The sequence below is a fragment of the Tachysurus fulvidraco genome, chromosome 14 (genome assembly GCF_022655615.1).
Source record: "Tachysurus fulvidraco isolate hzauxx_2018 chromosome 14, HZAU_PFXX_2.0, whole genome shotgun sequence".
NCBI lineage: Eukaryota > Metazoa > Chordata > Actinopteri > Siluriformes > Bagridae > Tachysurus > Tachysurus fulvidraco.
The window spans coordinates 14,997,339-15,025,194 of record NC_062531.1 but is presented as its reverse complement, the minus strand read 5'-3'; the positions used below and the strand labels follow the sequence as shown (position 1 = coordinate 15,025,194).

At 38.2% G+C, this 27,856-nt stretch overlaps 1 protein-coding gene across 4 annotated transcripts in view; it reads right to left on the bottom strand.

Annotated features, from left to right (window-relative positions):
* cux2b (cut-like homeobox 2b) overlaps positions 1-27,856 on the bottom strand; it is a 106,377-nt gene that overhangs the window by 36,341 nt on the left and 42,180 nt on the right. For all 4 annotated transcript variants that reach the window (XM_027167465.2, XM_027167468.2, XM_027167466.2 and 1 more), the window contains 3 exons: positions 26,785-26,895; positions 23,736-23,783; positions 132-210 (listed from right to left, as the gene is read on the bottom strand). In XM_027167465.2, the coding sequence (XP_027023266.1) occupies positions 132-210; positions 23,736-23,783; positions 26,785-26,895 (238 nt within the window). The remainder of the gene's footprint in view (positions 1-131; positions 211-23,735; positions 23,784-26,784; positions 26,896-27,856) is intronic.

Sequence of the window (27,856 nt, the reverse complement as noted above, 5' to 3'; positions counted from 1 at the left end):
ATTCAGTACAGCACGTGACGATTATGCTTTGGCATATTTCTACCTCATCTCCAGCATGGTAGTATAATAAGTATGAACTTTATGCCTATCTTGTGTAATGCAAATATTGGTTTGTATATTTGAACACTCACCTGGGGCTTCTATCAGCTGTTTGTAAACTCCCAGAAATGCAGACTCTGCCTCCTTACTGCGCTGGATCAAGGCAACAATCTGCAAGTAACATACATATAGATCAAATTCTCTTGTATGTTCACTACATAAACACCCTTAGCTATTTTGTCCACCACAAGCACATATTTATTTCATTTTAATGTATATTTATGTTAAGTTATGAATATCAGGACTACCTGAAAACACTTCTCAATTAAAGAACAAAACTATGACACTATATTAAAGCAACATATTGTGATTCAAAATCTGGTCAGAGGCATAGTGCTGGGGCTTAAAGCTCAGTGTGCCGAGGTCAGCATGTATGCAGTTTTTCCCTCCATTCCTTCAACCCTGCTATCCAATGCTCGACAGGGGCCTCAAACCAATTACAGCTTCGTTAGGGGAGAGCGGGTGAGCAGAATGCACTACCACCTGGCCCCATGGAGAGGGCACCTGTGCCTGCAGAGACGTAGGCGAGAGAGTGCCCGAGACCATAAAATGTGGCTCCATCACTCTTTTCACACAACTAAAAGATCTCTCTTCTGACTCACAGGAGGGGCAGAGACACTGGGCCAACATCCTGATTCATGTCAGAGGGGAAATGTATAGAACATTAGCCAGTTGTGCAGGTTACACAATAATATTATGTACAGATGCAAATCCAGGCTCTGAATTTTCGACCCCCTAGGTATAGTTATACTAAAGACTATCTTGAAATGGTTGTCTTAATCTCACACTAGAAATATGCAAGACATTTAGTATTTTATGCAACTTCCCTTCACCATAGCAGCACTGAATATTCTGTAATGTCTGAGGAGATTGGAGTGAAATACATTTCTCCAGATTCTCTAGAGCCCGAAGGTCCTCTCTTGTGGATTGTTCTCTTCAGATCTCCCCACATGTTTTCAGTAAGGTTTAGTCACGAAATGGGGATTGCCACAACAAACTTGATTCTGTGGTCATTGAACAATTTATGTGTAGAACTGGATGCATGTATTGCATCACATCCCTGCTGGAAGATACAAATATGAACCAGTTGTAGTTTTTTGGCATGAGGGAGGCATCTTTTTATTTACATTTATTTCATATATCTCCTATAATAATCTCCACAGATAAAGTCCATAGAGGGATCCAGGGCTTTTGAAAAATAAAAAAAATTAAATAAAATAAACGCTTTACCATTCTTCCTTTTATTCCAAACCCACCTTGGGTGTCAGTTATCAAAAAAGCACTATTTTTGTCTCATCTGACCTTGAACCCAGTTCAAATTCCCTGTAATGGGTAGCAAACTCCAAATGTTAAACTTTGCGGTTAGATGAAAGCAAGGGTCAACATACTTCGTCTCTTGTGTCATCTTCCTCATGTTGATAAATCAATAAGTAAATGAGGCCTTTGTGTCACCTCATATTTATATTCCAGTGATGTAATGAATAATCACATGGGTCCATTATGTGATCATCATCAAAGAAGATGATTAAAGAAGGTAAATCTTTATGGGTGCAAATCATTCTGATACATTCATTTTTTTAGAATATATTTAGTTCAAATAGGCTCTGAGTTGTTGATCAGAAGGTCAGGGTTCAAGCCCCAGCACTGCAAACTTTCCATAACCTTTTTTTTTTCATGTGCCATTTTAAAAAATAAAATAAATAAATTATACCAAATCTTTCATAGATTTCCTTATTGTACTTGTGTAAATGCTAAAAAGTGATATATGTTTGACCAAGAAAAAAATTATTTATGTTACAATTAAAAATAAACGAAAAATAATCAAATTAAAACAAGCCTTAAGATACAAAAATGAATGCTGTAAGCTTCTAATGAATGTTATTGGCTTAAAGGAGAAATTCAATATGATTAGAACTATATGGGAGAGAGAGTGATAGTGAGAGAGTGGGGGGATTTAGATTTACAGTAAAGAGCTGTTGTCCCTGGAGTTCCATAATGCCAGCATCATGCTCACTAAAATATTTTAAAGATAAGAGCCTGCCAATACTCTAGCTCACTGCTGCTTCATGGAGTTCATGTTAAAATGGAGAGGCACTAGACCAATCGATACAGATACAATAGTCTCCTGCTTTCCCTGTCTGAAAGCAATAGTGTTTCTCTGTGTTTTTTTTTCATCTTTGCTCTCTCTGTCTCTCACTTTTCCTCCATTTCCAGGACATCGCATTTGGTTGCTACATCAGCAATGAGCCACCACACACAGAGATAACAAAACAAGAACCTATAAAACACATGTGAGCAAGAGTGTGTGATTTCGACAGCGACAGACAAGGCGTTATAGAGAGTCAGCACCTGATCAGTCTAATTAGCGATTCTATCCACAACATAGTGAGCAGCATAACTGAGAACACTTATTTATCCACAGTGACAATAACATTACTAATAAATGTACATTTTCAACAAAATTCTCATTTAATTTGCATCCTTTATTACAGAACATGTCATGCATAAAACACCTTATTTCAAACAATCCCTAAACAATCCCTTTTCTGGTTTTATGTCATAAATACAATAATATTACAATATTGTTTAAACATTACTCATTGTTCATATTTTCCCATTTAGGTTGCAATAGTATGAGAATATTAAATGCTACACAGCAATATAAAATAAAATATAAAATGATTTCTTTAGGGAGGCTTGCTCTTAGAAATGTGAATCAGAGGTGCAGATGAGTCTCTTTAGCTCATTAGTCCTTAAGTTGAGTAATAGGCATAGTTATAAAAAAGAAAAAGGCTATACAGTATAAAGCACTGCCCAGGATGCAAAGTGTTTGCTCATTCAGAGATATCTGACATTTTCTAAAAGAATTTCAATCCAGGGGTGTAACAGTACACTTTGGTCACAATTTGTGGCCAGTCACGATTCTATTAAATCCTTTATAAATTCTATTATAAAAACAATTCGCAGAATATATTGAACAAAATTTACATAAATAAAATAATGACTAAAAATAACTATTTTCTGAATCATTCACTTTTCTGAATCATAAACGAAGCAAAAATCTGTGCAGTAAAAAGATAATCAAAAATTGCTATTAACACAGAGTTAAAAATTCTAAGCCAAAAAGTAAACTGTAAAGAAAAACATACGCTTAGAGAAATTCTAATTTGTTTGATTAAATAAACAAAGACTCTCCCCTGGGGAATTGACCAAAACATAATGAGCTGTGTGGCAGAGCATCACTTTGGTATCAGACATTACCAGATATAGAGCTCCAAAGTTGGCTAAAATGCAAAAATTCTGTGACCTCATTCTTGTGCACCGTAGCGCAGCGATGCAGGGCTGGTACTGTGTTAAAGCTACTAAATAGCTCTTTTTAACTATTATAATGTGGTCATTAAGCAGATAACATATCATTTGTTGTGATCCTGAGCTACAGTATTCAGTCCAACGGGTGCTCAATTTATATACAAATCTATTTTAACTTTATGGGTTAAATATATTGGGACCTCAGATATTTCTGCACCTACATAAGATGTATATTTAATAGAATGCTGACTCTCAAAAAGAAACTACAGTAAAATCAGCACACTTCCACAACTTGCTGTATAACCATCTATCCTGATTCCTTCTATTGCTGTATATTTCTTTTAGCTCTTCAAACTAAACTTAACATGTGTCAAAGACAACCAGAGTAAACAAAAATACAGATTTTAAATGATCATGTCAGAAAAAGCTCATAGAGAAGGCTAAACACTCTTCACAAACAGCACACACTGCTGCAAGCAAAAGAAATTCTGTAAGAGAGTAGAAAGAAATTTCTTTGAAGTATTTATTCTGGAGATGGTTGCAAAGCAAATACATAGGTTCTGGAATTCTAGCAAAACAAACTGACAGCCAGTATCATCAAACAGAGACAACAGTTGAACAGTGATGAATCTTCACATTTGTGGACTGCTTTGCAAAATTCTTCCAAGAGTGAACAACTCATCCAGGAAGCCACAAAAGAGCCCAGTAATCATCTATGGAACTGCAGGTCTCACTTGCCTTGGATCAAGTCAGCATTCATGATTACACAATTAGAAAGACCTGGAAAAATGGTAATCTATGGGAAAGTTTTGAGGCAAAAACCAAGAAGAAAATTAAGGTTCATCTCATTTGTCAAAAAGAAATACATAAAAAACTAAAATAAACATCTTGGTGACTCCAACATTTATGTTTTCTGTGCACTGTTGTAGCTAATGCAGTCTTCTGCCATAAGTACAATCAGTTGTGGGAGTGCGATGGTCTGGGCAACTTGCTGTAATTGGCAGAACCATAAATTCTGCTCTCAACCAGAAAACCATACAGTAGATGAGGACACCAGTGGTTTATGCAGCAATACAATGAAATAAATTGCAAGAGCAAATCAACCTCTTAATGGGTCAAAGAATCTAAATTGGCATTGCATTAAGTGTCTGAAGGAATTCTTTAAAGAATCAGACTTCCTCCTCAGCTATGTAAAAACTGAGCTCTACTTACCAAAAGCATATGGTGGCAGTTGTTGCTGCTAAAGGTGACGAAATCTTTTATTAAGGGGCAATTACTTTTCCACATGGGTGATATATGCGTGGTGCAAAACCTTTTTCCATCAATAAATGAAATGATATTTTAAATACTGTTCAGTGTTTCCTCATGATCTCCTTGTGTTATTTTACATTTATTGTTATCATGCAGTATGACTAATATACAAAAATAAAGGTCATGAAAAGGGGACAAATAATTTTTTAATGTGCGTGTGTGCATGTGTGTATTTGCCTGTGTGTTTGCACAAGTGTTACTACATGCTGCAAATTTTAGACCGACACCCACCGTTCAGTTTTTCACCAACTATTAACAGGAGAACAAAGATTTCCTCAACAATCACATCATTAACCTGTTTGAGCACGGCAGACCAGCTATCAGTAGTCACAGACATGCACACAAACACACAGAGACAGATGACTTTTTAACACTTGTGGCTCCTGACAGTGGCAAAAACTAGCACATGCCAAGTTTCAAAGAGGTGAAAAAGAATAATTAGATTTACATAAAACACACACAGCAGTCATTTCCTCTAATTTCCAATTAGTGGAGAAATCAAATGAGTGACAATGAAAAGCGCTAAAAATCTGATCCCATTCTTCATTCGATTCTGTTAACAAGTATAATCTGTGTCTGTATGTGAAAGAGAAACTGTGTGTGTGTGTGTGTGTGTGTGTGTGTGTGTGTGTGTGTGTGTGTGTGTGTGTGTGTGTGAGAGAGAGAGAGAGAGAGAGAGAGAGAGAGAGAGAGAGAGAATTATAGCCAGGTTATGGCACAATAATAAATAAATAAAATAAAATTTGGCATCTAAATAAGGAGGCAGGTTAAAAACAGGGAAAGCATGATTAAGTAATAATACCACAAGAGAGAGTGAAAAACTCAAAGAACATAGAGTCAGAGAGTGGGGAGTGAGAAGCAGAGTTAGAAAGGCTCCCAAAAAGACTAGCAATTAGCAATTATGCACTCATCAATTATAATTACTACAACTGGTGATTATGCAATTATCATAGTGAATCATCAGTTTTTAGCAGTAGCGCTCACACTGAGGTGTGTTATGTCGGATCTGCAGGAAGAGTCTGGTTTCAGACCACATGAAGTCATAAAGGAAGTTTAACATTTCATATTTAACAGTAGTGATGTTAAGCGAGGTCAGTATTATTTAGCTTCAAAGCCAAATAATTCCTTGAGGGATTTGGATACTTATTGGATCTTAGCCTTCTAAAGGGCTCTATTTGGAATCCCCTTAACTGAGACCCTAAACACAGTACCTTTAAATGCTTCCTAAGAAAGACAAACCAGCAAATCTTTTGGTGTTCTAGCCATGGACATGTACAGTACATGTGCATGCATCCCCTCGAATATTGTTTTATAGCAACCTGACACTTCTGTTTATTCAAAGCCTCCAAAACACTTGAAGTCATAATCCATATGAATCTCTGACATCAGCATTATAAAAGCCTTACTTAACACCAAAGTGCTGCAGAGAAAAAAGTGCAGTTTGCTATACTGTATGTGTGGAAAGTAACACAGGGACAAGGATGATGAAAACATGTGAATCGAGTGACTAAACACAGGAGAAGAAAGACCTACAGGTATGCTTTAATTTATGGTAATAAGTACTTCCTGGATATGTAGTGGCTGCTAAACTATTTTCATTAATGTTTTGAGGTGTTCTTTCAGTCGCCGTGCCAAGACTAAAGGGTGGCTACTGTCTCTGTGGCATTGGGTGAAATGAGCAGTCAGAGAGCTGACACGCATCTAGTCCCTACGTCAATTCCAATCAGCAACTCTGTCTCACACACACACACACACACACACACACACACACACACACACACACAAACTACAGTGTGTAATCCAGCAGGGTTCTCTCAGCACTTGTGCACTTGGGGGCCACACACTCTGCCCTCAAGCCATGAGCTGAGCTTCTGAAATGTAATTCCCCTGTAAACACTCACACATGCTGTGAATAAATTCTATTTTGTATGTATACACACCTATGCAATGTCTCAAAACTCAGATCTATTACAGATCAAATCTACAGATAGAAGACTATATATAGAAAGCCTACTATGTATGAATTTACCTGATAGTCCTGAATCCCAGACTGTCTAGTGATACTGTACAGTTAGAAGTTGGTTGAAAGTAATCTTTGTATCATGCTGTAATATGTACACCAATAAGACTCCAAAGAATAACTGGTTAGTTATTGTGTACTGTGAAATCGGTCAGAGCTTGTATATTTATTCTGATGTGTTGTGTGCACTATGTAATATTTGCTACCATTAACTATTCATACTTATGACTCCCTGTGTACAGAGTGTCTGTATTGTCTTGTATGTTGCATCATGGACCTGAAGGCACAACATTTCACCCAACTGTATACAAACATTGGCTCAAAACAACAGTCTAAAAACAATATGCAGAAACTAAGATCATACAGAAACTAACATCTAAAAATACTGTACCTGGGGGATGCTCTGACTACACCAGCATGCTGCTTCTGGATGGAGCGAATTGCTACACGGTGTGCAGTTTGCACATGCAACAGGGTGTCAACTTTATCTTCTTGTGTTCATATCTTGCTCTTTCTTTTTCAGTAATCTGCAATGGTACTTTGCAGTGGTATATATATCTGGAATTGCCTGATGTGTACAGGGTTTCATTTACTACTTCAGACTGGTTGAGTATGTTCTATGGTAATAACCAGATCAGAAAATGAGGTACTGCAATAAATCTAAGAGTTGGCTAAAGGTAGGCTGATCTGTCCTAAATGTTCCTGTTTTCCACTGTTTCTGAAAGTTATGTGAGGGTGATCTTGTCTGTTTAATAGTAAATAAAAATATATTTCTACAGATTAAATAGTTTAAATGGGAATCTTTTTTATTCATTCAATACATAGTAAATCAGGCACATTTTCCTTACGAGAGAGCACTTTAAAAAAAATCTGATGGTGCAACATATAAATAAACTGTAAAATAATAGGATGTGGAAGGGATCAATGCTATTTTATAAGATGCTTATCCGAAGTCATTAATTTAATTACAATTTTTTTTCAATTAATTAGTTATTCGTGATTTCAATTATAATTTCAAATTACAATCAGTAGTGCTCATGCTGGAACCACAGTGGTATGAAAAAGTGTTTGCCTCTTCCTTATTTTTAATTTTTTTTGCACATTTGTCACACTTTAAGGTTTCAGATCATCAAACAAATGTAAATATTAGTCAAAGATAACACTAGTAAAAACAACATCCAGTTTATAAATGTAGGGTTTTATTATTATACTGTAGGAAAACAAAATCCAAGCCCACATAGTGCTGTGTGAAAAAGTGTTTTCATCTTGATGATCCCCAAAACTTTTGGGAAAATATTCTGTGGACTGACGAGACAAAAGTTGAACTTTTTGGAAGGTGTGTGTTCCATTACATCTGGTGTAAAAGTAACACTGCATTTCAGAAAAAGAGTTCATACCAACAGTAAAGTATGGTGGTGGTAGTGTGGTGGTCTGGGCCTGTTTTGCTGCTTCAGGTCCTGGAAGACTTGCTGTGATAAATGGAACCATGAATTCTGTCTATCAAAAAATCCTGAAGAACAATATGCGGCCATCTGTTCATGACCTCAAGCTGAAGCGAACTTGGGTTCTGCAATGATCCATATGATCCATATGACAATGATCCATAACACACAGCAAGTCCGCCTCTGAATGGCTGAAGAAAAACAAAATGAAGACTTTGTAGTGGCCTAGTGAAAGTCCTGAGCTGAATCCTAATGAGATGCTGTGGCATGACCTTAAAAAGGCGGTTCATGCTTGAAAACCCTTCAGTGTGGCTGAATTACAACAATTCTGCAAAGATGAGTGGAACAAAATTCCTCCACAAGGCTGTAACAGACTCGTTGCAAGTTATCACAAACGCTTGATTGCAGTTCTTGCTGCTAAGGGTGGACCAATCATGCATTAGGTTTAGGGGCAAGCACTTTTTCACATAGGGCCATGTAGGTTTGGATTTTGTTTTCCCTTAATAATAAAAACCTTCATTTAAGAACTGCATGTTGTGTTTACTCGTGTTATCTTTGACTAATATTTAAAATCGTTTGATGATCTGAAACATTAGTGTGACAAACATGCCAAAAAAATCAGGAAGGTTCAAACACTTTTTCACACCACTGTATATAAGCAATGTACAGTATTAGACACCTTTTAGACCTTTCAGTCATTAAAATGCTATTCCCTTTTTCAGCTCACATTTTATATCCCTGATTTTTTTTATGCTTAAAAACCCTCTCTTGGGCTCCAAATAACAAAAAAAATAGAAACAAAAGAAAAGTGCTGAAAATTTACTCATGCATCAGAGCAGCTGAGCTCTGAATATGTGTACCGTTCCCTTACATGACTTTTGGCATATAATTAGGAATTAGAAATGCTCTACTTATAAATTTTCTATTTAAATGTATCAGGAATTATATATTTTGTTCTAAATTGCAACCATTTAAGAAATATATGTGTGACTTTTGCTGGATAAAACATTTTTATGGTACATTTATAAAATTCTGTAAAAAACAAACAAACAAACAAAAACAGACCTATCCAGTAAAATAAATGAAAGACCTTTGTCACTTTAAACAAATTTAGAATTGTTTTATTGGAGTCCTCAATCACAGAATGACTAGAATGAAGTTCCTGGCAGGTTAAATGTGCACTCAGACCCATTTTCAACCTTCATTATCATCCAGCAGGTCGTCTACAGGTGCAGGTACAGACACAAATCCATAGGAGAGTAAGACATTAAACCCAGATCAAAATGTCTCCCTGATCCACCCTCCTTGCAGTAACATTGTTCAAAATACTGCTCAAAGCCTCTAACCCCAGATACTGGATCTTTCCTGAACCCCCACAAAACTTCATTCTGATCCTCTATCCTCATGCCCTTAAAGTCACCACAAAAAAAATCCAAGATGTGAGAGAAGAAAGGGTTAGAGAAGCAAGAGGTAGCACAAAACAGACAAAAGACTAGTATCTAGAGCCTTTATTTGTAGGCTTTGCAGTTCAAAAGACAATGAGCTTTTTGCCTGTAAGTAGAATGTGAACTTTGAGGTGGAGGCAATGTAGGTCTGTGCAGGTTGTAAAAATGTGAGAAGCTGTCTTCAGAGTGACTTCTATTCAGAATGGTGGGGGGGGGGGATTTTTGGTGATGTGTCTTCATCAGTGATGTGAATTTGAAAGGAAGCGAGAAAAAGAAAGAAGGTTTAGGATGCTTAAAATACATTTTGTGTACCCAGTGATGATGACAGAGAGCTGGGCACTACAGGAAATCATTCACCTTTATCTACCCTCTGAGGGACACAAGGGCATGAGCAAGTAGCCTCCACAAGCCTGTTTGCTATCGTTCAAGATGACATGCGGAAAATGTACCATCACTACATGCACAGACGTTCTCTCTGTGTATCACACTACAGTCCTCATCCATTCTAAGAATGTCAGTGGCAGTCCAGGTCTGAGGTATGAGAGAGAGAAAGTGAAAGAGGGGAAAAAAGACAGGGACAGGGGCTTGTACTGTGATGGATAGATCTTGCTTGGCATGGTTCGCCTCTCTCCCTTACAGAGCTGGTGACTTTCCAGCCAAGCAATTATCATTGCAGAAGGCATAATAGCCTAATTAATTACCAGTGTCAACGTTGCCTTTGTTTCAATGTAACGGGACATCATGCCAACAGAGCATCCGCTTAAAAAAGGGAAAAAACTCACAAGTGTCTCCCAGAACACAATAGACAGAAGGGAGAGAGGACAACATGTGCCTTGGTGGTACATGAACACACACACAGAAACACACACAGAAACTCTCTCTCTCTCTCTCTCTCTCTCTCTCTCTCTCTCTCTCTCTCTCTCTCTCTCTCTCTCTCGCTCTCTCTCTCTTTCTCCCTCCCATTCTTTCTACTGTTCTATGATCAATTAGAATTGATTAATTATAGTTGCATAACAATATTTTAAAAATGCTACAAAATCTTTTAACATGGCTGTCCAAGCAAAAATGTGTGACAGACACATTTCTATCTCGTATCCCCCAACTCCCGCCCCAAATAAAAGGGCCTAGATGACAAACACTTTCTATCCCTCCCGCCCTGGTCCTCTGCGTGTGAAATATTATGTGTCAGGTCTGTCACATTCTCTTCCCTTTTACATCTTAGCAAAAAATAGCAGTACACAGACAATCTGAGGCCAGAAAAAGAAGTGAAATAAAGCGTGGCAGTGGCAGGGGAGAGGGGGAATTGCACTATGACTGATGAAGGTGCTGAGGCAGAGATGGTGCACGTGCTTATTCTCATTTTTAGCTAAAACACCAGGCTACTTAAAAAAACCTTCTTGAAAGGCCAAATGGGAGTGTGTGAGCTTGAGAGGTGAATATATGCATAGGATGCTGTACTTAGCTGAGCCAAATTTCATGCTTGTGTCTTTGTGTGTGTGGTTCTGTGTCTGAGGGCATATGTGTCTGTATGTGTAATCCTTGAAGGGAGGCAGCAGGGGCTCATTGTAGAGCGCATTGACTCTAATAGGAGCCGGCGCAGCCGTAGCGAGCAGCTCGCCGGCTCCTGCGGTGAGGCGAGTTTTGCATAATTAATGACTGTTGATGTTTCCAGGTAGTCGCTCAGCAAATTCACTTCAGAGCGGCTGCCACAATCGGGCCGTCTCCAGCAAGAGCGACACCGGAACAGACAGCTAACATTACCACCATAAATAAGGCAATTTTGTACAGTGTCTTCCGTCATTACCGTGAAGTGTTCAGGGGCGACAGTTCGTGTCAATTCGGTGATGAGCAAAAAAACAAAAAGTGAAGAAGTTAAAGGAAAAAGAGCACAAGTGGGGCACTTTTCATACCGGTAAACCTACAGAGTGTTAAACTCCTAGTTTAGTGAAGCTTCAGTGAACCCCAAAATGTTGACTAATGGCTCTGTGCTGGTGGTGTTGAAAAGGAAGTCACAGATAACAAGAGCAACTGTTACCATCATGTAACCATTAATGCATGCAAAACTTCATGTATGGCTGCGTCTGTGAAATTCAGTCATGCCTTCATATTAAGGTATCAGGAATTAAACATTTAAAAAATGCCAGGCAGCCAGAGAAGGCTATTTTTTATAACTCTATCCCCACCACTCATTAATTTCTAATAACCTTTAAGGCTTTTTGATGTCATACATATTTTACCGAGAGATATCGTTCCCTTTTCAGCTCTCATGTAGGTCTCAAAACTGTCAAAAGACAAATCACTGGTGGTGTCTATAATTAGCTTCAGGTAAGAACAAAAACTGACATTAATCCTAGCCTCAGCATTAATGCAGAAGACTACATGTTTTAAAAATGGGGCAAAAACTATTATGCCAAAATTGAGACAGATTGCCATTGTATACAAGGATGCGTTGATCCATTTTTCTCCATACCAAAATTTATTTCTCAATACCAAAGTCATTGGATGTCAGATACTGGAAAAGCATGTAGAATTTGGGAAATATGGATGTACAACCAAGGATACTGCAATATTGAATATTACAATGGTGCTATTGCCTGACTGCTGTAACAATATCCCTGTTGCTTCCATGTGTGGATCGCGTTTTTTGTATTATATATAACTTACATTTCGTAAGGGCTGACAACTATGACTACGTTTACTCAGTCCATGCTCAGAGAGGGACACACAGCTTAGCATTGTCTTGTGCTATGGTTGTTGTTTACTGTTCATACTGCAAAATATTTATGCACCATAAATACCATGCTTGTTAAATGTGTTAATTATTATTTTTTAATTCTTATTTTATTAACAAAAATTTTTTTTATTTATTCTATTTTCTCATTTTTGCTTGTTGTCACATTTCCATAGCGTAATAGAATCACTCTATTATGGGGATAATATCATCACTGTTGATTACACTGATTTTATTATTTGGATAAAGCTATGAAATAAATTTAATAGAACCTGCTGAATACCAGTTGTGATGATTTTTTATATAAATAAGCATTTGTTACAGGTCAGAGGAAAGCAACAGTAAGAAAAAAATTAGGGAAAAAGAAACCTATACAATGAGCCTGTATCCACTGCAACCTCCATATGAGTTAAACCCATTGTGGTCTTCTGCCATTGTAACACATCTGCCTCAAGATTCAATCTGTTCAGCTGTCTGTTCTGAGATGTTTTTCTGTCCACCACAATTGTAAATACTTGTTATTTGAGTTATCATAGCCTTCCTGTCAGCTTGCCAGTATGTTCATTCTTTTCTGACCTCTGACCTCTGAATACAACAAGGAATTTTGACCGACTGCTGCTCACTGGACGTTTCTTGTTTTCACACCATTCTGTGCAAACTGTAGACCGTCGTGTGAAATTCCTAGAAGATCAGCAGTACCTGTGATTTTTATACCAGCCCAGCACCAACAACCCCACTGATGATTGATGTGACTGTTAATTCAAGATTTTCTGCTTTTTCACCAATTTATGGCTGCATAAATGAGCAGGTCCTATTAGGAAAAGTGGCCAATTTTATTTACACACAGGTCCTATTAGGAAAAGTGGCCAATTTTATTTACACACACGCACACACACACACACACACACACACACACACACACACACACACACACACACACACACACACACACACACACACAGTAATGTGTGAATATATGCAATTTTTTGACCTGAAACAAACACAAGCTTAAGAAAACTCCAGCTACTTTGGTTAAAAAAATAAATTAAAAACTGCCTAAACTGCATAGATATTTTGTAATCTGTAAAAAATCATTCTTCATAAACCCCAGTGGGTCTGATCTGACTGTGAGTGGCCTTTGAGCCTTGGTTCTATGGTAACTGGCCCTGCTAGTTCCCTTAAGTACAAGACTGTGTGCAATCATGAATAATTTATGATATTCTTATGATTGAGCCTGGCCCATGGGACAACACAGACTGATGCAAGTCATGAAGCCTGTGACAGCAAAAAAGAAATAGACAAGGAGAGCGAATTTGTGTGGGTTGCAGAATGCTGATAACGGTGACATGAGATGCAGGTGTTTGATATTCTAACAGCTACACAAAGAGCATTTTCATGTCTTGCAATTCTGAACTTGGCAGTTTTACACAGTGCAGTTCCAAGCAAAGCTGGATTTGGTGAGGCACGAAAAGTCAAAATAGGGGATGTGTGTGAATAAATATGCTTTTGCTGAGATTCCCTAGACACTTACTTGGGAAATAGGGCCTACCCTTCAAACCACTGGCAAAAATTGCTCTCAGTATGAAATGTAATAAAACGGCTACATTGCTGACTCTCTGTGCACCTTCAGTCATACTTCGCATCTCACGACACAGATGCAGAAGGGATAAACACACACACACACACGCACACACACACACATACATACATATACACAAGCACTGCGTACACACCTTGTCCAGCCCTACTAATGTCTCTCTGACACAATTAAAAAAGTCACAATCACTGTTTTTAGGAAAACAATTCAATCCTAGGCCTTCCACTTTATTTTAATCCATGCTTTAGCATGCATATATGATCATTTCCTGAAAACCCAGTGAGGAGATTAACAATATAACAACGCTGGGTAGATATACTTGAATATTGGTCATGGACCATTAATGAAAGCACATACTTTAACAGCTAAATCAGTGAACACTGAACAGCTTGAACACTGAAGCTTAAAATCAGTCTGTCTGTATTTAACATTGAGAACGACTAGTTAGATTGCTGAATACTGGGATCAAATTAAATGAGCATCAAGGCACGCCACAACAGTAATAATAAAAGGTACCCAGAACAAAATACCATTTCTTAGATGCCTTATTTATTTTTTGGAGTGCTCTTTTCCATTTCTCAAAGAAATACAGTAATGCAGAGAAATCTCGGCTCCTGTTTCATACTGTAAAGATGTTCTCTCTTTCTTACCCACAGCTTCATGTTAATTAGTATTGTGCTTAATCCAATATTGAAGAGCCCAAAACTGTCAGGTCATATTATAAACAATCGGCCTAACACTCACGCAAATGACATTTTGTGCTGCTATCTCTCACCGCAAAATGTTCCCAAGGTACTAATTGGCCTACTTTATGTTCTCTGTCTGAATTGCCGGTTCTTTTTAGTTTGGGGTATTAGTCTTGACATCCATTGATCTGTAACATGTGGCATTCTATATTTTTTCAAGAAAAGGGAAAGGAAATGTGAAGTGAATAGGTTAACTCTTTCCCTTCCAGGTGCAGTTGACATGATGAAGACTAAGGGCTTTTTCAGCGGGTATGGTCAGGTCTGCTAAAATGAAGTATTGCTTGTAATTTGAAAGGAGAATGAAAGTTCAAACACTTTGCCAGCAGCAAAGTAAGTGTAACTTTTCTCCTTGTGCATTATTTAAGATTAGCTCCATCATTTTATCAATCTATCGATCTCTCAGCAGAAAGATGAAAATGGAAAAATAATGAGTCCGATGAATGCTGTGTAAAGAACATCAATGTGCAAAATTTAATTATCTGCAGAGGAAAAAAGTGTCGACTGTTTTCTAAAACAAAAAGAAGCGGTTAATATTTTGCCTCTCTGCATATTTTAATTACCAGATCAATCATAAGTACGTACAGCACTGCTTTTGTGAGAGAGGAGAAAATTGCAAGTCTAAATGAAAAACAATAGATTTACTTTAAAGTCGAGTCTCTTTTGAAGTCTAAATTAAAATTTCAGGTACCTTTAGGAAAGCCTGCTTCAGAAAGTTGCAATATTTAATTAGTGTGTTTAGATTCCACTGAAATTACACTTCACAGGCCAACATGATGTTAAATGAAAACTCTGGAGGATTCAGACTTCTGCTGTCTCAGACAGCAGGACTTCACTGCACATGGAAACTTGGAATCAGTGGAAGGAAAATGATTCGATCAGGTCAATTATCACCATACTAAACTTATTGTTTTTACGTTATTTATAATTAACCATGATAATATTACAATACACACATCACTTAACTCACAGTTAACTGTTGGTCAAGAGTGAATTAGATGAACACATTCTATAATGTCTGTAAGGTTACATAGCTACTTCCACACTAGCATAGTTTCTATAAGATCTTTATGGGTTGTAATTTACATTTGAATTTACAAAATTTGGCAGTCTGGAGTCTTTACCTTGAATCTGCTTGCAAAAGGCTCTGTCTCACTCTCAAAATCCAATCTGGGTCTTTCACTATGAGCTCATTCTATATAATCATCCAAAAATAAGCCTTTTATTTCCTACTCCCCTGAATGTCTGATCTAAAGTCAAATTTAAACTCCGCTCCTTCTTTTAGAAGGAACACATAGTGTGTTTCATGCTTACATGACTTTTTTAATTCCCTGCCTTGTGCAGTCAAGTGGTGAAGTTTATTTCTCTTGGCACATCTTCGCCAGCACACTGCCACATATTTCGCACATTTTTATTGGCGAATTTGACTGCATTCTTGCCAGCAGCTGCATATGAGCCAAAAGCGGCAATGGCTGTCGGTCCTCCTCCCTGCTGCACATCCTCCCGCTAAAAGCCATGGATGGATCAGTCCATCGTTCAGATTGAAAGAATATTGGCTAGGTTTCATCATGTCATCTGTTTCACCGCCTTCAAGCAAACATAACCAAAGGCACTTACCCTTCATCATGGAAAGCAATGCGATTCGTTTGCCTCTCCATATAGACAGCATCTGTTCTGTAAAATCAGTTAGGTCAGATGTGCCAAACAAGCTGTGTACTGCTGAGTATTGGTGTACACTGGCTCATACACTGACACTGTGATGGCATTCATTCATAAAATTCAACAAAATCTCATTCACTAGCTCCTCCATTCAGCCATCCATCCATCCTTCCATTTTCAGTACTTCTCAGACAGGTACAGGATGCCAGTTGCCTCTTTTAGTCAAAGAACTTATATTTTTCAATTTTTCAGTGCTTGTCCTGCTTACGCATTGCTTCACTTAAAAAAGTGTTTGTAATTGTCCATAAATTCAGTGCCTATTTTATAAGCCTATTTTGTGTGTGTTTGCGGGTGTGTGGCATTGTGTGTGGGTGGCTGTGTGGCATTGTGTGTGTGTGTGTGTGTGGGGGGGGGGGGGGGTTGTCCCATGTGCTTTGCATAAGCTGTGTGCACAAACACATGTAACATTTGCACAGCAGCAGTGTCACTCAGGCACAGTGACTCCTGAGCTCAGGACTGTCAGGATGCTAAAAAGTAAACCTTTGTCAACAATGCCGGCAAAAGACACTGAGACACATCAATTTGACCTGGCTAAAAAATAAGGTGCACACAGAGACACACATGCAGAGACACACACAGTCTAATCTACTACTTGTCTTAAGCCTACTGTACTTGTCTCAGTGTCAGACCCACATCACATATCCCATGCAGAATGGGACTAACTGCTCTAGCAGTGCAAACAAACACATGTAAAAGATAGTAAGTTATGAGTGCAAAATCAGTAGGCTATGAATAAATTTGGTAATCAGTTATGTTGGGTTTTTTGTTTTGTTGTACAATTATTTGATTCTTTTTATTATTTAATAAATATGCTAAATAATAAATACATACAATAAATACTATGTATATATAGTATATATATTTAGTTAATATTATTTGTGTAGGTTACTGCGAATGTAGTGCACTGAAAATGTAGTGTTTATCATTTATTTATTTTTTGTTGCTATATATTGTCTAGGTTGCATGACAGAATAAAACAAGTGGTTAGTCTAAACCACTTAAATTGAACTTAAAACTTAACTAAACATTAATTAAACACTTACATTTAGTTTACCACTAAACATTAATACTTAATGATAGGGACCTTCAAACGCTAGGTGGGATCGTGTCCAAACAACACAGAACTACTAAAGCAAAAGTGACAGCAAAACTTAATATCCACCTTAAAGACCACAAACACAGTGCACACAGAATGTCACAAAGCCAACATCCATGGAAGAGTTGCAATTGCTAAACCATTAATCACAGACACCAATGCAGAAATGTGAAAATGATGGTGTCATGATCATAAAACCTAGACAGCTGAATACTAGAAATGAGTAATATGGTCTGATGAATCATCATTTACTGTAGGTTGAGTTAATGTATGGAGAACCCCCAAGGAAGCGTACAAATTGGACTGTCAGCCCAAACACCACTGAAAATCTCTGGAAAATCCTTGGCAATAAAGTTATTGCTAAGAAACCCACTAGAGTTTCTGAGATGTGGTAGACACTAGAAGAAGAATGAACCAAGTTAACACCAGAGTAGTGTGAGAAACTAGTGACGTACTTCGACTGCAAATGTGCTGTAGTCATTTAAAACAAGAGCCTCTATGCTTCCTACTTTCATTCTACAGTGGTTATTCTTCTCGAATTTTAATCACTGTTTTCCACAGCGTAATGGTTTTAATTAATGTGCATTGGTTATTTTGTAAAACATGTATAATTTTGAATTTGAAATATTTTAGATAAAAGCATCAAATCTAAAAAATCCACATACTACAGCAGAGATCAAAATTAGTGAACAATTAAAGCATATATATGTTTGTTGATAAGTAGTTGCAGCCTCGTGCGGGTGTACTGACAGGTGGACTGGTAAAACATATTGTTGGGAGAAGATGGAAAGAAGTGAGTGTTTTAAAAGAAAATGAGAAAACTGCATTTGAGTCATGAGTTTTTCTGTCTGCTACAACTTCCTCACACTCACACACTATATCTGAGCCATATGCTGAGATGTGAAAGCTCTGTTTACTTCTATGTACTTCATATACTTCTTTAGCTAAGCACATCAACAAACTAGTTTTGCAATTTTACTACAATTTAGAAATAGTGTTCGTATCTATTAAAATTACTTGGAAATAAAATAAAGGATGTTTGCCTTATGAGCACACATCTTCAGCCCCTACCATAACTCTGGATGGGAGGTTTTATTTAAAGCAATATAACAGATGGCACTGTATTGTAGCTCCTGGCCCAAGAAAGTACACGTGTGAACCCTCTCCCACAAGGGCAGGATGAGTGAGAGGATGAGCAAGAGAGAGGACAAAAGTCTGTGTGTGTCTGAGAACAAGTGTGTTTGTAAAAAGAGGTAGCGTGAACACAGAGTGACAGGAAGAAATCACATCTTACTCTCACTAGGTAAAGTATTCCATGCAGATGAGGAAATCTGGCCCCGTTCACACGTGCAGGACACAAGTAATAAAGTCAGAGAGGAGAGAGGAGAGTCCTCGTTATTTATATCGGCTCGGTGGTAGTACTAACCACTGTGACAGGAATACTTAATGGCCCACCTGCTTGCAGTCATATACTAATGCTAATTCTAATGTATTAGGGACAGAGAGCACACACCAAATTAACATCCACACTATGACTGGCAGAGAAAAAGGTGGCTGAAGATATCATTTTCATACCACACCTATATGAGGTGTCTGATTAAAAAGTCTCCACACTTGTGGTAAGATTCAAAATAAAAGAAAGAAAGATTAGGAACACAATGACTTGTAATGGTAATGCTGGGAGATATACTGGTAATTAGAATTGCATACCAGCAGAAATGTTTTCAGCTACTGCTTCTTAGTTGAAGAAAACTAAAAGCAGACTATTGTTATACGCTATAAAATTGCTGCACAGGGGCATAATGTTATAAAGAGCAGATGTTACTGCTTTAGAGCTGATGTTTGCTTGTGGCATTAAATGTCACATAGACAGGATGTGTAGCTCTGTGATGAAAAAACTGTACAAAAACTTACAAGCACACACAACATTGTCTCAGACACAGCCAACAACAACTTTAACTACCAATCACAAGTATGACATTCAGCTTCTAGTAAATCGTGGTGGCTTAATGTGGCTTTCTGTTTTGTTTTGGGTTTTTTTTTTAAGCAATTTGTTACAAGTACAAAGGGGATCAGCAACAAAAGAGTTTTTCAGGAGTCTTTTTGTTAATATACCATTACCAGACAGATTGTTATAGGTGGTATCACAGCATTATGTCTATACACAGTATATGCATTTTTGCCATCATTTAACATTATTTTCAGCCCATTAATAGAACTGTTTTGTTTATCTGTAAAGTTCCTGCATTCAACTGCACACCCTCCTATTCTTTAGGACTCATCTAGCAGCTTTTCCTCCTCATGTAAGCCAGGCTATGGTTCAACTCTCAAATAAGCGTGTTAAAGGCATGTGAATGAAAGTGTACCAGACTCTAACAGGCACTGAGCTATAACACTTCTACACACCCTTTAGGAAAATTAGCCTCAGGTTTATGACTGTCGGAACCATGAGCCTGTACAAATCAGCCCAGCCAAAAGCAGTTGCTAGAACAGATATGTAATTACACCTCTCATCATAAAAACTGAGGAAGCTAGTGACAATGCGCTCTTTTTCCCCCTCTTCTCCTCACACGTAGCCCAGCTATAATTAATTACCATCCCTTTACTCTCTGATTTATTCCTCGATTCATAACATATTTATACATTCAAGATGAATTATCATTTCCTTCAGGAATTAATCAAAAAGAAGGCAGGAAGAAGCGGCCCGCTCTTGTCACGGAATGATCAAAGACAGAGAGACTTCACCTAGAGCAAGGACTGTGCAGACGACAGTGATAGGTGCTAGCAGCATTATGTACAGGACTAAATTACCACACCACTATTTGGCTTAAATGGCCAATATATTCATTGTACCATTTCAGTTTTTTCCAAACCAAAGTTTGATTTAACTTGAAAACAATTAAATATATACATATGTCAAATGCTGTTTATTGAATGAATGCTTGTTATCCAGGCTGTTAGTGTGTATTTTCTTCCTCAGTGTATAAGAACAGTGTGAACTGGTGAGAATAGCTAAGGGGGTTTTTACACCTGGTCACTTCATGCGTTTTCTGTTATCCGATAGCTATCCGATCGTAAAAAGACCAGGTCTAAATGCCCTCTGAAACGGTTTCGAGAGATGGATATAAATCCGATGGTTCAAACCTCTTCTCAGGAGGTGGTCTGGGACGCATTTCAGATGAAACTGGACAGGTGTAAATGCATGTGGTTGTTCAAGCCACATACGTCAGAGCTATACTCCTCCCAAATGGAAGTACGTCACTCGCAGGTGACTCGTGCATCGCACCAGAAACAAATAACATGGACGACACGCAGGTACTTATTGCTCTTTGGGGCGATGAAAGCGTCCAACAAAAGCTTTTGTAAAACATGTAGAAACAAAAATATATTTAAGTATATACACCAAAGAGTGTTCCATTTCAATTACCCCGGAAATGAGCTAAAATATATTTGCATTTTGGGCGGGAGTAGAAAAATCGGATTGATATCCGATTCGCCAAGACACATTTATGTGGCCTAATGTAAATGGAACAGTTTTAACAAATCAGATAGCTATCGGATCAGAGAAAACACATGAGGTGACCAGGTGTAAAAAGGCCCTAACTCTCTGTCTGTACTAGTATTGTACATAGCACTTGTGATTCACCATCATTTTATTTTTAACACAAGAAAGAACACTTTATTTTACTGATGTCTGCATAAATGTGAAGGAAATATCTCCACACACATAATAAAAATTACCACAGAAAGCAGTTTTGGAAGAGTTACACCTTGAAAAAAAAAACACTGGCTGGGGCCTTTGTGACCTAGAAAACAGGTGTCTTCTGCAGAATCGCCGTAAGCAGGCAGGTTTGGCTGGACGAGATAAATGGCAGGGCTGAGTCTGCATGCAAAGACAGCTGGATTTCAGACCTCTTTGCCTGATAATGAGCGGAGATGATGATTTCTGGGCTGCAGGGGTTAATGGCACGAAACCGAACAGAGCCGCTAATTACATATTACGAACTATTTATCAGAATCTCCATCTGCGCTGCGCCACAACTCTCATTGTGCACGCTAAATTACTCCTTGGATTATCTTTGTAAAGCAAGTTTCCATAATTAGGGCCCTGCACTGATGTTTTCTCTTTTTGAACACCAACAGACAACGAGGGAGAGAGGCAGTGAGAAAGACAGTGAGAAAAATTAGCTGACTGGTTAATTTGGGCCTGACATTTCAAACCAGCGACACAAAGGCACCTCGCACACTTCTCTGGGCCTCCTCTTGGCAACATGTACTTCGCAAATTCTGTGCTATTCTGAAAGGTGAGTGCTGGGTGCAATTTGCTCACTGCACTCAAAGTAAAGAAAAGAATACCATCAAAAGTAGCAAGTGCACAAAGTTCTTATGATGAACAAGGACAATTTGAGCAACCATAAAAGCCAGAAGGTACAGTATGCCTTCTACTACCTCTCTTCAGCTTGTTCTCTGTAAATTTTTTTAGTAAAATTACCTATATTAGAAAACACTCTTCATTATAAAACCAAAAGGCTCTGCTGGTCTCCCAGGACTGTTGGATTAATAAGGACAGAGATGTATTTTAAGACGTAAACTCGGTTCCTCACGGTCCTTAATCTCCTTTCCACTTCACAGGCCAAATTAACACCTCTCTCTGGCTCTGATGGGACCTCGTTAGCTTGCTTCCACCCAGAAAGAGAAGGAACAGAGAAAGAATAAGGAAAAAGTGGAAGAAGGAGGGGAGAAAGGAACTGAAGCGACCAATGACATCCGCCAGCTCTGGGATTAACCCTTGGTGCGAGCGAACACTTCGGGAATCTAGGTCAACGGCGTGTTCCTAATCAGCTGGCTGGTTAGTGATAATTAGCAGGCGAAGCAGTGCATGAAACGAGGGGAGGGATGCGGTGAAATGAAACAGAAAAAGAAAAGAAGAACCTGTCATGTTGCAAACACTTCAAAAGGAGCATACTTTCTCTTTTAAAAAGTGGCACAGCAAGGGTCCAGGGATCACCAGGGACTTGGTGAAAGTACAGAGCCTGGGTGGAGGCAGCAGAAAAAGGCAGAACGGAACCCAAAGTACACACAAACTTATGAAGGAGCCATGGGCATACATCCAGGCATGTTCACTGTTTGCACATACACAACCACCTGCATGAAGATGATGCTTGTCTATAATCATAACTGATGATTATCAATAAGCACACATAAAAACCTATTTAAACATGGAGTTTTGTGGTTCTCATTAACCACCTTTATTTAATTTAAAATGAAGCTTTGTATCAAATCTTTAAAACAGTTTATGGAGACTTTTCAGATGCCCTTTTATGACCAAAGGTTTTTAGAACCAGCTGTGCACCTCTGTAATCAGGCATAGAATTGCTATCCCATGTTCGCCCTACACACCATTGCTATATTTAGCTCCAACTCTGTTTGGCGTGGTACTGAATCACACCTATGAGTGAGCTGAGAGGGCTGGAAACATATTTGGAGTATCGTTTCAATACGCCTGTGCTTTGTGGACCATGGAGCAGGCTCACAAATGTGATTTATGATCTTCATGTAATGGTTGGAGCAGCCGCTTTTCAGCAGAGATCAGATGACTGTCTCAACAGGGAGCATGTCGGAGGAGCGGCACAAAGCATACCATCACATAACAGGAAGATAGAGAGATATTAAATGAGGTAGTGAGAGAGAGAAAGAGAGAGAGAGAGAGAGAGAGAGAGAGAGAGAGAGAGAGAGAGAGAGAGAGAGAGAGAGAGAGAGAGAGAGAGAGAGATGGGGAGTGCAGTTGGGTTGGCCCTAGTGATCAGAGGTATTTGCAAGCAGACAGAGGCCTGATACTTCAGTATGTTAATGGAGAGGAGATGCTGCTCAAGTCTGCCGGTAAAATGATACCAGTCAATAAGGAGGTGGAATGCGGATGTGGATGACGTTATGCTCCCGGCGAGAGGTTTGCTAAATGGCAACTGCTGCTAATTCTCATTATCATTGCTGTTTCAAAAAAACTGCTGTTAAACCTACGGTGTTGAATTCACTCCTACAGAGTTTATTTTGAGTGGGATCAAATGAACTCTGAGGATCATTTGGTTAACACCATGGGAACTTATTTTAGAGCAACGCTTCATTCAGATTTGCACTCTGTTTTTTGTACAGTTTTGTGCAGAGCCACAGTGTTATCATGTCCTGTAAAGTGCACTGTGGTAAAGTGTGCATTAGACTGACTGACCTGGGCTTGGAAACTCTTGAGGACAGGAGCAACCATCTCTCGCACTTCCTATAAAAACAACACATTCGAAAAAAAGGATTGTTTTAAAAAATGAAACAAAAGAAGAATTTTTTTCACAAAAATCAGCAATATTATCTCAATGTAAAATTGATGCACACAAGGGTATTTCAGTTAAATCACAATTTAATAATATAATAATAAACAAAAAAAGATGTTTTCTTGCATTTTAATGTTCCTTCTAAGGAGTGTAACTATAACGCAAACACATTTTGAGCTTGTAAAATGATATTCACTAAACTGTGTGATTGTATTTCATTTCTTGCCTATGTACATGTGCAAAATGCATCAATAGATTGAAAGAAACGCATGTCCATGGAAAAAAATGGGAAAATGCATTCCACAAATATTGTGAAAACATTCACAAAAGAAATTATTATTTCTAACATTCTTGGGAAAATATGTTGTGGTTGTGTAAAAACATTTTATATAAAAGAGTTTTGAATTTTCCTGAGTGACATTGAAAAATGCTTTTTTCATCTCTGCTTATGTAAACTAGTTTTGCAATGATGAAAACCAGTCTATAAAAAGGTATATACATGTGTGTAAGTGTTTCTGCATGCTTATATATATAAACTCCTGAACAAAATCTTAAGACCAAGGGAAATATTACAAGTATTCTCACTGGTGGATCTTAACAAGGTTGTAAGTACTTTCAAAATACCAAAAAAGAAAAAGAAACAAAAAAAAGAGAGTAGGCAATTTATTGAAAGCTGCATTTAAACTCTAACAGTCTGGTGATCAGCTTATCAAAAGTTTAAGACCAAAGCATTTAAATCTGTGCAAAAATATGGCTTTAATTTCATTCTCCTTTAGACAGTCATGATCTCTTGATGGCAAAAGCAAAAAAGGTTTTGTGTTTTTGAACATGGCTGGATTGTTCAGCTGCAGAAGCAAGGGCACTCACAACTTGTCATTGCTGCCAAGGTTGGACGCAGTAAGACAGTCATTTTAAATTTCTTAAAAGATGTTGAGAGTTACGGGACAAAAAAATCAAGTGCTAGACCAAAAGAATTTCACCTTGATCCGAAGGGCTGTCCGTGAAGCCCAATAACTACAAGATGGCATCTGCGAGAGAAGGGCTTAAAGAAAAAAAACGTCTTCAAAAGCCACGTCTCCTCCCACACCACAAACTTGCCCTTTTGGAATCTGCAAGGGAGCACCAAACATGGGACACTGAAAGATGGAGGAAGGTTTTGTTCTCTGACCAGAAATAATGTATCCTGGATGGTCCTGATGTCTTCCAACGATACTGGCAATGAGATCAGACTGGAGATGTTTTCTACTCGAACAGTGGAGGAGATCTGGGGTTATTACTGTATCTGGGGTGCTCCATTTTCAATGTGAAAATGGAGCTTCAGATTGTGCAAGAGCGTCATGTTTCAGCAGGCATCCCTCTTGACTGAGGGCGCTTGTCTGTGTGGTAATGACTGAGTCTTTCAACAGGACAAGGCTACAGTTCACAATGCCTACCTTACTTCTTGCTGGACAATCATTTTGCACTTCTGGGCCATCCTGCGTGTTCCCCTGATCTAAATCCCCTTGAGAATGTTTGGGGATGATTGGCAAGGGAAGTTTACAAAAACTGCCATCAGTTTTTCAGACTGTGGATGCCCTTCATGAAGCCGTCTCCACCACATGGAGCAACATTCCCACCAGCCTCCTGGAAACAGTTGCATCAAGCATGCAGAAACGTGTTTGAAGAATTAACAAGAACGGTGGGGCTACTCACTACTGAGTCCATTTTTGACACTATCAGTTCTGTTGTGGGTATTTTTGAGATATGTTCTTAAACTTTTGATCAGCTGATGATCAGCCTGTTTGAATTTAATACCTGTTTGTTTTCAATAAATTGACAATCTCTGTTTTTTTGCCTCTTGCTCCTTTTTCCTTACAACCTGGTTACGAGCGTGAAATACTTGGAATGTTTCCCCCAGTCTTTGATTTTGATTTTGTTCAGAAGTGTACATGGTATAAATTATTTTAAGAGCCTTTTGATTAAAACCTGCTTTAGAGATATTGGAAAGATATCACATACATGCAGATAGACAATCAATAAGCTACAATGTCAAATCACTTGATCACTTTTGCTGTAGGTAAATTCTATAGGCATTGATTGATTTTAATGGCAAAAAAAATCCATCATTATATGACCTTGGTATATCTCAAGAGGTTTGGCTCTATAATCATTTTAGATATATTGAAACAATTGTTTAAGAAATAGTGGTGTAAAATGGGGTATATAAGGTTTTTTATCACTAAAGGCTGTTGTAATCGCCATTAGAGAAAAAATAGAATCAGTACTATACAAGCATTACACTCAAAAGAATGCCAATCCTGTAAATCCTGATTGTCACTGATGACATTTGTGTCAAGTGGTGTGCAAATTAGGCTTTGCCGTTTCAAGTCTGGAGAATTTGATGGAGGTTAATGTTGAAGCTTTAAACGTCTTTAAGCACAGTCAGGGGGAAAAGGTCTGTTAACAAGGAAAAATGTAAAATGTCAGTGCTTATATAATGAGAGGTGCGCGACATGTATTTTTTTTCTTCCTCACCTTTACCTGAGAGGAATCAGTGTCTTCAGTAAAGATTAAAATTAGAGGAAATGGGGACTCAAAGGAGAGAGGCCAAAGGCTGAAAAACTATAATGGAAAATGGGAAATTTTGTACCATTTAAATGTCTGTCTAGTTGTATTTAAAAAGTTGTGCTTTGTCTACTTTGAGAAGTGAACACCTAGTTCATGTATTGTTCTAGGAGTTTATTTATGGATGGTTTTTTCAGATAAATGCGCACTTTCCCATCTTACAGAGTATGCATAAACTTCATACACCTTCCCCATCGATTACCACAGGCAGTGAACAAGTGTGGGGAAATGTGCAGTTTATGATGTTATGCATTAAAATGAATTAAGAATCTGAAAATGGTCATTTAATACAGAGGAGACCAAATGCTACCACAAAAAAAAAAGACAGACATATGGCCTCTAACTCACCTCAGGGACATTTTTCTTGAACTCTCGACTCAACTCAAGTACGTGCTTATGGGAGTGCTCGCTCTCTTCCTGTCGCCCAGCCAGTTGTGCTGCCACTGAATTTAGTTCCCTCTACAGAGACAGAGATAGAGAGAGAGAGAGAGAGAGAGAGAGAGAGAGAGAGAGAGAGAGAGAGAGAGAGAGAGAGAGAGAGAGAGGTGCACATTAGAAAGCGTTGCCAACAGTTATAAACACAGCTTAGTGCGTACATAAATAAATATACACTGCTGAATATTAACAGTGTAATCCTTCATGATCTGATAGAAAGCAACTGCTTACCATAAGACCCAGGCCCATAAATAATTAAAGCAAAATAAATCCAATGCCTACAGTAGCAGAGGGCCTTTTAGATAATCAGTATCAGAAGTAATCAATACCTCTGCAACAGTCATAGGACTACAGCACAGGGAACACAGGAGAGAGAAAAAGTAAGAGGAGGGGGCATAGCTACCACACGCATTGACCTCATGTCAATATGATCTGACTCATACAATGCCATCCAAAAATATTAGCCTTGTACTGTATATGCACAGTAAACTAAACACACGTGCAAATATCATATTTAAGGAATCAAGCAGTAATCCTCTTTCCTTCTACCCTGTCCAAACTCTGCGCATCTAATTGAAGTTTATGGAGACAATTCCTTATGGCATCCACCAAATCAAGCAGCCATGATCAATCATCCAATTTCTCCATCTGTTCTCTGCAAGCCAGCAGACCACTTTGTGCGCTCGATCTCTCTCTCTCTCTCTCTCTCTCTCTCTCTCTCTATCAGCTGTTTCCACTCATATTGTCAAAGGCCCTTTGCTCAACCCCTGGTGAAGAATGAGAAAAACAGTCTGAAAAGAAAGAGGGAAGCATTTCAATTACCATAGCAAAATCATACATGACATGAAAATTAAATTCACTAGGTTTTAATTAATCTGCAGTCTTACTTAAAAGCAATTTAGAAAATTATCTAAGGGGAGAAAAATCCTGAGGACAAAAAATAGATAGCAGCTCTAGATTTGAGATAATGTGCTTAAGGACATTC